We start from the raw sequence: 10,932 nt of genomic DNA, 5'->3' as shown, positions 1-10,932 counted from the left end.
TTGGGACATGCCCGGTGATCTTTGCCCACAGTCAGAGATACAGACCCTGAGATACACATTGGGAAGCACAGACACACCCAGAGAAATGCAGACCCAGCTGACTGGACCATAGACAGGCACATGTACACACACACACACACACACACACACACACACACACACACACACACTCACATTAGGACCTTCCAGCCTTGACAATGCAGCTTCAGGGTAGAAGTCTGCTAGCATTTGGCAGATCCTTTTCTATGGCCCTCTGTCCCTCTTTGTCCCCTCTATCCCATCCACCCCTTTATCCCCTTTCCCCTCACTGGTTTCTTTTCCCCTGTCCACCCCCTGACCTCTCGTTCCTCTTGCTTCTCCTTATCCCTCTTCATCCCTTCCTTGCCTCTTCTGTCCCAACTTTCCCCTCCGTTACCTCCCATCCTTCTCTCTCTACCCCCTCTCTTCTCTGCATCCTCTCCTTGGGATTTCTTGCTCCAGGTCTTGGGACCACAGGGGCTGCATCTCCTCTGGAATCCTCCCACACTTGGAGGCCAGGAGGGAGCGCAGGCAGAGAGAAGTCACTCTGAGCCCTGACCCCAACACCCTGCCTTGGGGCGGAGCCTAGTGACTCAGTCTCAGTCAGCCGCAAGCTCTCTTCTGGTCTTAGAGCTCTGCTCTGCCATCATCCTGACCCAGCTCAGTGTCCAGCGTGATTAAGTCTGGCCGGGGCAGGGCCCACACTGACTTCTCTCCCTGCCATGGCCTCCCGCCTCTACCCTAGTGTGGCACACTCAGGACCAGTCCCCAGGTCTGGGAAGACCTGGGGCAGGACCAGACCTAATAGGAATTTAGTAACCCATCCAGACAGAGGGCGGTGGGAAGAGGCAGCTTGGTTTTTAAAAAAGGATCATATGCTCAACGTCGCTAATTATTACAGACAAGCAAATCAAAACTGCAGTGAGGTATCACCTCACACCAGTCAGAATGGCCATCATCAAAAGACCTACAAATAATAAATGCTGGAGAGGGTGTGGAGAAAAGGGAACCCTCCTACACTGTTGGTGGGAATATAAATTGGTGCAGCCACTACGGAGAACAGTATGGAGAGATTCCTTAAAAAACTAAAAATAGGGCTTCCTGGGTTGCACAGTGGTTAAGAATCTGCCTACAAATGCAGGAGAAATGGGTTCCAGTCCTGGTCCGGGAAGATCCCACATGCTGTGGAGCAACTAAGCCCGTGAGCCACAACTACTGAGCTTGCGCTCTAGACCCTGCAAGCCACAACTGCTGAAGCCCGAGTGCCACAACTACTGAACCCCGCGTGCCTAGAGCCCGTGCTCCGCAACAAGAGAAGCCATCGTGGGACTTCCCTAGTGGCGCAGGGGTTAAGAATCTGCCTGCCAATGCAGGGGACACGGGTTCCAGTCCTGGTCCGGGAAGATCTCTCAGGCCGCGGAGCAACTAAGCCCGTGCGCCACAATTACTGAGCCCACGTGCCACAACTACTGAAGCCTGTGCTCCTAGAGCTCGTGCTCTGCAACAAGAAAAGCCACCACAATGAGAAGCCCGCACACCACAATGAAGAGTAGCCCCCATTCACCGCAACTAAAGCCCGCGCGCAGCAATGAAGACTCAACACAGCCAAAAATAAAATAAATAAATTTTTAAAAATCTCTTTAAAAAACAAAAACAAGAGAAGCCATCGCAATGAGAAGCCCGTGCACTGCAATGAAGAGTAGCCCCTACTCGCCGCAACTAAAGAAAGCCCGCGTGCAACAATGAAGACCCACCGCAGTGCCCCCCCCAAAAAAACAAAAAAAAACCCTAAAAATAGAGTTGCCATATGATCCAGCAACCCCACTCCTGGGCATGTATCCAGAAAAGACAAAACCTATAATTCGAAAAAGATACATGCACCCCAATGTTCATAGCAGCACTATTCACAATCACCAAGACATGTAAGCAACCTAAGTGTCCATCGACAGATGAATGAAAAAGATGTGGTATATACATATACAATGGAATATTAGCCATAAGAAAGAATGAAATAATGCCATTTGCAGCAATATGGATGGACCTAGAGACTATCATTCTAAGTGAAGTAAGTCAGACAAACACAACTATCATTTGATACCACATACGTGGAATCTAAAAAAGTGATACAAATGAACTTATTTACAAAACAGAAGCAGACTCACAGACATAGAAAGCAATCTTATGTTTACCAGAGGGGAAGGAGGGGGGATAAATTAGGAGTTTGGGATTAAAATATACACAGTACTATATATAAAATAGGTAAACAACAAAGACCTGCTGTTGCACAGGGAACTATATTCAATATCTTGTAATGAACTATAGTGAAAAAGAATCTGAAAAAGAATGTATAGAAAAGAAAAAGAAAAAAGAGAATATATATATTCGTATATATGTATAACTGAATCACTTTGTTGTACACCAAAAACTAACACAACATTGTAAATCAACTATACTTCAATTAAAAAAATGGATCATAGACTTAAATATAAAATCTAAAATTATAAAACTTACTTTTTAAAAAATTTATTTATTATTATTTATTTATTTTGGCTGCGCTGAGTCTTCACTGTGGCGCACCGGCTTCTCTAGTTGCGGCATACACACTCTAGAGCACGCCGGGCTCAGTAGTTGAGGCATGTGGGCTTAGTTGTGGTACATGGGATCTTAGTTCCCGACCAGGAATTGAACCCAGGCCCCTTGAATTGGGAGAACAGAGTCTTAATCACTGGACCACCAGGGAAGTCCCTAAAATTATAAAACTTCTTGAAGAAAATATAGGGGAAATTCTTTAGGACCTCAAGTTATACAAAAGTTTCCTAGCTCTGACACCAAAAGCAAGATCCATAAAAGAAGAAATTTGATACATTTGGAATTCACCAAAATTAAAAACTTCTGCTCATTTTATTTAATTAATTAATTTATTTATTTTGGTTCATGATATATCATATTTAAGACAATATATAATGTTGTCTTATATTATATATATATATATATATGTTAAGACATATATATAATATATAATGTTAAGACAATACAGCGGAATGACGATTTGGTTGTGTACAACTGGAACAATTTTGCCCACTAAATATATTTTAAAAAGTCTTCAATCAAAGAATAGACATCTGCTTTAAGAATACTGATGGCTGGATTATTGGACATGTCACTAATTTGTCTGTCAGAAATATTCATACATTATCCATGAACGTGTAATCGTATTACCTTGCAGAAATTTTGAAGTTTTGTCTTTCATACATGAAATAACTGAATCCTTGGAAGACACGATGAGCATGTGTTAGCTTCAGTCCCAGGAGTGGCTTAGAACCTGGAAAGTCTGCCTCTTAGAGAGTCCAGATCTGACCTGAGCTTGCTGTACCTCCAGAGGAAGTGCTCCTGTACAAGGAACAAGTGCACTGACCCCCAGCCCCATTTTCATTCCAATGTCACCATCCTCCAACCAGATTGGGGGAAGGACAGCTAACCATGCAAATAAATGTCTAAGGGGGTGTGAGAAGCAATGGGACCGTCCCACAAGACTGGGGAGTGTGAGGAGGTACAATTGTGGGGACAACACTTTATCACAATCAGGTACACAGGACAGGAACAGGACAGTTTTCAAAGCTTTCTTTATATGAAAACAGAACATTCTGAAGTTCTTACCATACTTTGTTAGAGTACTACCCCAAAGGTACCCTGAGTCTAATCCTTGTGACCCATGAAATTCTATTATGTGGGAAAAGATACTTTACACATGGAACGAAGTTAAGGATCTTGAGATGGAAAATGGCTCCGGAGTATCCGGGCGGTCCCTCCATGCAATCTCAGTGTTCTTATGAGAGAGAAAGAGGCAGAGGGAGGCTGGACTGTAGGAGTGTGGACGTGGTCATAAGAGCAGGAGAGAGCTTCTGCTCTTTAAAGTACACTGTTAAGAGAATGCAAAGACAAGCCACAGACTGGGAGAAAAGATTCACAAATCACACAACTTATAAAGGACTTATACCCAGAATATATAAAGACTGCCCTCTCAAAACTCAATAATAAGAAAATGACTCAACTTTTAAAATGGCTAAACAATTTAAGCAGGTACTTTACCACATAAGATACATAGATGGCAAATAAACACATGTAAAGATGTTCAGCATCATTAGTCATTAGGGAAAGGCAAATTAAAGCCATAGTGAGAAACCACTTCAATGTCTTAAGAAAAAGGGGGGCGCTGAGAATATCATGTGCTGACAGGGATATGGAGCAATCGTAACCCTCATATATTGTGGATGTGGATACAAAATCATTCACCCACTCTGGAAAACTGTTCTATAGCTTCTTGTAAAGTTAAACTTACAATTACCATTTAACCCACCAGTCCCATTAACAGGTAGTGATCCAAGTGAAATGAATATCTATATTCACACAAAAAGCTGTATGTGAATGTTTATAGTGGCTCTATTGTAATCACCAAAAGTTTATAAGTTTTAAACAGATTAGAATTTGAACTATGATCCATTTTGAGTTAATTTTTGTATAGGGTACAAGTTGTGCATTGAAGTTCACTGTTTGCATCTGGATATTCATTTGTTCCAGCTCTATTTGTTTGTTTTAATTATTTTTCTTTTCTTTCTTTCATTTTTTTTTTGGCCATGGGGCTTGCAGGATCTTAGTTCCCCGACTAGGGATTGAACCTGGGCCCTTGGCAGTGAAAGCATGGAGTCCTAACCACTGGACCGCCAGGGAATTCCCTCCAGCTCTATTTGTTGTAATGACTATTCTTTCTCTATTCAATTGTCTTTGTAACTTTCTCAAAAATCATTTGACCATACACACGTAAGTCTATTTCTGGCCTCTCTGATCTGTTGCATTGATCAATAGGCCTATCTTTTCTCCACTCCCACCCTGTCCTGAGTGTGGTAGCTTTACAGTAAGTCTGGAAATTAGGTAGTGAGACTCTTTCAACTTTCTTCTTCAAAACTGATTTAGCTATTTTAGCTCCTTTGCAATTCGTACCAAAAAAATCCTTCTGGGAATTTGATTGGCACTGTGTAGTAATAGAATTGTAGCTACATTTTCCAGCTTCATTTGCACTGTGTGTCCATATGACCATGTTCTTGTCAATAAAATGTGAGTGAAAGGAATAGTGAACTTGGGGTCTTAACGACAGTGTGAGCCTCCTCCACACTCTTTCCCTTCCCACCCAGTGGAATCCACAACGTCCTGGTCTCAAATATGCAGGCAGAGATGAGGCCTAGGGGATGACAGAACTATATGAGAGAAGAAACCTGGGTCCCTAAGTGACAAAGTGGAACAGAGCTGAGGATGTTCACTGAGGACTGATAGGACAGAGGGAATTAAACAGTGACCTTCTCTACCTCCCTAAGTTCTCCTTACGGTTTGGGTGTTTTTATAATGGCAGCCTAACTTTAACTAACTATAACCCCTGAATTCTGAAACAATTAAAAAATGAAATAAAAGAATGTGACATTTGGAGGCCAGAAGACTACCTTTATTATTGATAGAACTGATATTAAACAATGCAATTTGGACCTGCTGGCAAGGAGGCTTCACAAAGCTGAGTAACAAGCTAGAGCTGTTTACTGTCCCAGACACAAGGAGCTGGAACTTCATAGGGCTTACCGCTGAGCTCCTGCATTTGCACTGTGACAGCACATGCTTCCTGGGATGGCAGCCTCATCCCAAGAGGGATCGGAGAGGAAGGGGTGGCATTATACCTGCTCCTTTCCTCTCACCCTGCCCCACAAGTCAGCTACTCCCTGGGAGGAGTGTTATCTCAGGGAAACCCCTCTACATGGAAGAAAATATCGGGAAAGGGAAAAAATATTTCTGACCTCTGCCCCATGGACAATCACCTCTTATGATGCTGGGAAAAACTTCTGGTATAATTTCAAACCATTCCAAATTTAAAAACTAAACTACACGAAATTTAGTAGGTATGGAAGCAGGGTAAACTTATTGTCCACATAGACCCTACAGAAAACTGAAATTGCTGTCCTTCAGGGTTGTACTGGAGGAGCTGGATAGTACAGAGTGACATAAAAATAAATCACAGCAATAAATGCTCAGTGATGCAGTCAATGATTACAGCTTTCAGACTGGAATGCTGTGTCCTAAAGCTTCTCACAGCTGTGAAGAGCTCATCTCTGAGGTTGCCCACAGTGTTCTGGTATGCACACATATGAATTTTTATTTTACAAATTAGTATTATTTCATAATGTACAGATACTACTCACATCTTTTTTAACAAAGTAATTCACATCTTTTTTTAACAAAGTAAATTTGGGGCATCTCTTCATATCAGAACATTTACCTCTACCACAATCTTTTTGGTTTTTTAGTTTTTATTAAGAGAAATTTCAAATATACAAAAAAGTAGAGCCACTAAACAAAGACCCCTTGGGTACCTACCCCCTCCTTCACTCCCACAATTATCAACACATGATCCTTCTTTCATCTCTACCTCCACTCCCTCCTCCCACCCCCAAGTCATCCCAGTAGTCATCCCATGTCATCTGTAAACGTTCCAGTGTGCATCTCAAATGAGAGGAACTTTTGTTAAAGATATGACCACAGACTGTTACCACACACATGCAAGCCCCAAGCCAAAACTCAACAATATATATTATCATCAAATATATACTGTTCAAATTTCCCCAGGTGTCCCATGAATACATTCTTTGTGATTCATTGATATCTGAGTCCATCTTTTCTTTAGGTACAAAAAAGACTATTGATCCTCATGGTGCTTTGACCATCTTATTTTCCTGAATGTCCTGTAGAGATTGGCTTCCAATCTCTTTTTACTGTATTTGATATAAGCAGATATAATCATGAGATGACCTTATTGTGTATATGTCACCCAGTGTAGCCTGACATGTTTAGCTACATATTAAAATAGTGTTATTTTGTACTAAATTACTTTCCTTTTCTCTACTTTATATTACTGCTAGGACTAATTATATGTTTTTGAAATTGTGTGTGGGTGGGCATGTTATCTAGGAATTTCATTCCCAGGTAGTTAAATGGGTTCACAAAGTACTAGTTATACAAAGCAGGGGTTGGGAACCACCACCCTGCACAAGCCCCAAGCACTTTGGTAGTTTGAAGGAGTCATTCCAAGGAGGACAAAGGCCATGGGTCTGAGCGAGGAGGAAGAGTGAAGAATGGCTTCTGCACCGTCTGGCCACTGAACCACTTCACTTAGCACACGTGGCAACTCTCCCAGCTCCTCTTCCTCACCAGGCCCAGGTTGATGCCACCTCTGCATCATCCCCTGAAAAAGAGGTGTCAATCTGCCCCTGTGTTATTGAGACCAGAAAAGGAAACACTGGAGGGGTGAGGGGACCCTGAACTCTCTCTCCAGGTGGGGAGACCTGGGCTGACATGGCTCTGCTCTATGGAATCCTCTTGGGTTTGAAGGGTATGCAGGGCACTCAGAGACTGATGTCCCAGAGGGAGATCCCAGGCTTTCTGCTGATGTGGCCGGTGGATGCCCAAGCTTGGAAAAGCACAAATCCCTAACCTTGTGTCTCTCTAGTTGAGTAGTGTGGTTCCTTCTGGTTGCTTCCCTCTTCATCTGTGTGGTTTCTGAGGGACCACAGAACTTTGACATGGTTCTCAAACACCAATTTATGAGAATCACATACTTCCCCATGGTTGATTTGAACAGGACTCAGCTTTCAGTCATTTCTTGTTCCAGATATGGGGGGTAAGAGGAGGGACCTGCTCTCACAGCCTTGTCAGGAACCACTGGGGCTTTCAAAAGCTTCATCTCTCTTCTCTTCATACATCTCAGTAATAATGATAATTTTTTCATTAAAAAACTTTTATTCTAGTATAATATACATACAAAAGTGAACAAATCACATGTGTGCAATCTGAATGAATTTTAATAAACTGAACACACTTGTTTTACCAGCTCCCAGGCCAAGAAACAGAATATGACCAGCACACCAGAAGCCCCCTTATACCCCTTCCTGTCACCACCACACCCAAGACCTCTAGCACCATAGCTTAGTTTTGCCTGGTTTTGTAATTTATACAAAGAAAACCTTACAGTCCTCTTTAGTATACTTTTTCTCTCTTCACTCTGAGACGACACACTGCCTGTGGTGGGTGGGAGGCCTCTGAGTGAATCCTCATTGCTTCAGTGTGTGAGAAAGCCACAGAAATAACATATAAAAATTACTAACAGATAGTGATGCGCTCTTGTTTTATTTGGAGTGGGTGTGTGGGCATGCACCTTCTGAAATCGCTTTTGTCCCACAGCACGAGTAAGTGAGTGGTGGCACATTCTGGGGGAGAGGGGTTAGGCTTTTATAGCTGCTCCAAAATGGTCTTTGATCCAGGAACAGATGAGAAGTGTAGGTTGCAGGAGTCTCTCTGTTAGTGTCCTCTGCATTTTGTGGTCATTTCTGTGGCTATGGGCTCTCAGGAACCCCTGTTCTGCAGGGTCCCCAGTGCTGTCACATTTCTTTACTGCAGTCAGGAGCAGGGCTCCTGGCTTCCATGCAACACTGGGAACCCAGGGCCTCCTGGGTGGGACAACAAGCCACAGGGTGGCTGTGCTGGCCCTCCCGCCCAGCCTCCCCAGCTTGGCCACCCCTTCTGAGAGTACAGGTGGCCTCCTGCGGTCTGAGAGTCCAGCTCCTTGGAAACGTGAAGGCCCTTCAGCTGCCCCAGCCAAGCTCCCCTCCCCCAGGCCAGCCCTCATGTGTGACCCAAGCCTGCTTCCAGATGTCAGGAAGTCTTTCACTCTCTACCACCAACCTCCTACCCTTCCTCTGGTGCCCCGTCAGACTCTTATCTCTGCAGGCCCCACTCTGTCGCTTTGGACCTTAGAAAGTTCCTCTCATGTCCAGCCTGCTGTAGGCCCCCAGCTCTGTTGGAGGGGGAAGCAGGGGACTGTTTCCATCTCCCTGGGAGCCAGCCATGTCGTCCCCCTCCTTCCTCCATCCACCCCTACAGGACGTCACCGCGGAACGGCACCCTTCTCCCCTCGGGGTGGCGGCTTTAATTCCCTATGAAGCGCCGAGAGCCGGCAATCTTCGACTCCCCCAACGCCCTCCCTTCCCAGTTCTGACACTTAGACGCGAGTCGGGCTGGAGGGGAAAAAATCTGCTTTATTTAATAGTCATAGTTCCTGGGGGTGGCTACGGAGGGAGCGAGGGCTGCGCTCCGACGGTGTCGGGGGCCGGCGGGTCTCAGAGCTGGGAGAAGGCGGCCTCGGGGTCGCAGGCGGGGTCGCCGCGGCAGCCGTCTGCATGAAGAGACGCCGGGTCAGGGCCCGCCACGGCCCGCCCCGCCTGGTCCCGGTGTCCCGGTCCCGCCCCGGCTCCAGCCTGACTCACCCGGGCTGCAGCAGATGCCGGCGGCGGCGCAGCGGCCCCCGCTCCCGCACGGCTTCTGGCCCGACTGGCAGGGCGACGGCAGGTAGTTCTCCTCCTGGCAGCGCAGCGCCTCGGCCGTGCCCACGAGGCAACCCAGCTCGTCCCCGCAGCAGATGCTGGGCCCGAAGCAGCGGCCTTTGCCCCCGGGGCCGCAGGGGAGACACTGGCGGGAGGGCGGGGGTGAGCCGGGGGCGGGGAGGGGCCCGGGCCCGGGAGGGAGAGCCTGCGGGGCGGGGGGCTGAGCCGGCTGAGCAGAGGAGCGCCGGAGGTTCGGGGGTCTCCCTGGCGCTCTTTGGCCCCCAGAAGCGGTCGAAGGAGGGGACTCAAAAGCTACTCGGCTGCCTTGGTTCCTAGGCCAGGCGGGGCCGGCGCGGGGTCAGCGCGGGAAAGGGAGCGGCAGGGGCGACCCTGTGGCTGCGGGTTGCCCAGCCTCAAGTGCCGCGGGACTAGGGCTGGGCGCTCACCTTGCGTACGTCGAGGTCCAGCACGGCCCGCTTGCCGCCCAGGGGGCAGTTCTGGATATAGCAGGCGGAGGTCAGCGCCAGGAGGCCGAGCAGGCAGCAGGCGAGGCTGGGGGCGGCCATGGTGCGGGAGGGCTGGGTCCGGGGTCCGGCGGCTGCGCTGTCTCTCTGGCCCGGCTTTTTATGCCCAGGGGCCGCGTAGGCGGAGCAGTGTCTAAGAGGGCCGCCGCATGACTGGTCACAGCAGGCCGCTGCGGTTCAGGCCCTGCGCCCCCGGCGTGCCCCCTCATTTGCAGGGTCCAGGCCGGGTCAAGGTCACCGCATCGGCTAATGGCTAATGGACCTGGCAATGATAGCGAATGCCGAATGCCGCTAGGGGAAGGAAGCAGCTCTGGGAGGGGAGCCAGTGCTGTGGCCTGGGCCCTAGGGTGGGACAGGGTTTGGTGGGGGGTGGGGGGACGCCCTGCAGCCCCCTCCCCCATTCCCAATACCTTGGGGTGGGGGTCAGGCTGGACCCTCGGACTCCTCCAGGCCAGAAGAAACTCCGGCAGGACTCCCTCTCAGCCAACCACACACGCAGCCTAGCTCCCCTCTACAAAGAAGTCCTCCTCCTCCTGAACACAGATTTCCTGGAACCCCAGCCCCACTCCCCACACCAGCAACCATTTCCCTGCACCCGGAACTGAGATCGGAAAAGATTTTATTTTCTCTCACTTCTAACTGAAATTCAGCCTTTCCTCAGCTGTGAGGTAGACAACAAACCACAGTGGAATTTGCAATACCCGTGGCTTTGTTGCAAATCAAAATGGCAGATGTCCTCCTATCCCATTACGACAGCTATCGCAAATGTCTCTAAACATCAGACTCATCATCACTTTGAAATTATGGCAGTTATTGGACCTGCCACTAGATCTTGTTATCTAATGCTTTAAATAAAGAAGCACATTTGTGACTGTATCTCAGATGTTTTTAATATTTTGATACCTGCTCATAAATATAACTGGTTTCATTTGTAATTCTATGTTTTTAGTTATGCATTTAAAAACAGTGATTTTGGG

At 47.1% G+C, this 10,932-nt stretch overlaps 1 protein-coding gene across 1 annotated transcript; it reads right to left on the bottom strand.

The window, feature by feature from the left end:
- Window positions 1-9,128: 9,128 nt before the first annotated feature.
- On the bottom strand, window positions 9,129-10,180 carry OXT (oxytocin/neurophysin I prepropeptide). The gene is made up of 3 exons (XM_027078090.1): window positions 9,878-10,180; window positions 9,375-9,576; window positions 9,129-9,283 (listed from the first exon to the last, which is right to left on the bottom strand). Exons 1-3 carry the CDS (start codon window positions 9,995-9,997, stop codon window positions 9,228-9,230), a joined length of 378 nt encoding a protein of 125 aa, XP_026933891.1. The 5' UTR covers window positions 9,998-10,180; the 3' UTR covers window positions 9,129-9,227.
- Window positions 10,181-10,932: the final 752 nt, after the last annotated feature.

The sequence above is a fragment of the Aethalodelphis obliquidens genome, unplaced genomic scaffold (assembly GCF_003676395.1).
Source record: "Aethalodelphis obliquidens isolate GAN/ISIS:26980383/991018 unplaced genomic scaffold, ASM367639v1 scaffold42, whole genome shotgun sequence".
Lineage (NCBI taxonomy): Eukaryota > Metazoa > Chordata > Mammalia > Artiodactyla > Delphinidae > Aethalodelphis > Aethalodelphis obliquidens.
Note: the sequence above shows the minus strand (reverse complement) of the source record. Positions and strands in the feature narration are given on the sequence as shown.

Excerpts from the sequence above, each read along its gene's own strand:
- OXT (XM_027078090.1), bottom strand. The coding sequence starts at position 9,997 with ATGGCCGCCCCCAGCCTCGCCTGCTGCCTGCTCGGCCTCCTGGCGCTG. Across the intron at positions 9,577-9,877 it reads TGGACCTCGACGTACGCAAG|TGTCTCCCCTGCGGCCCCGG; the intron begins GTGAGCGCCCAG and ends CCCTCCCGCCAG. Across the intron at positions 9,284-9,374 it reads CGGCATCTGCTGCAGCCCGG|ACGGCTGCCGCGGCGACCCC; the intron begins GTGAGTCAGGCT and ends CTCTTCATGCAG.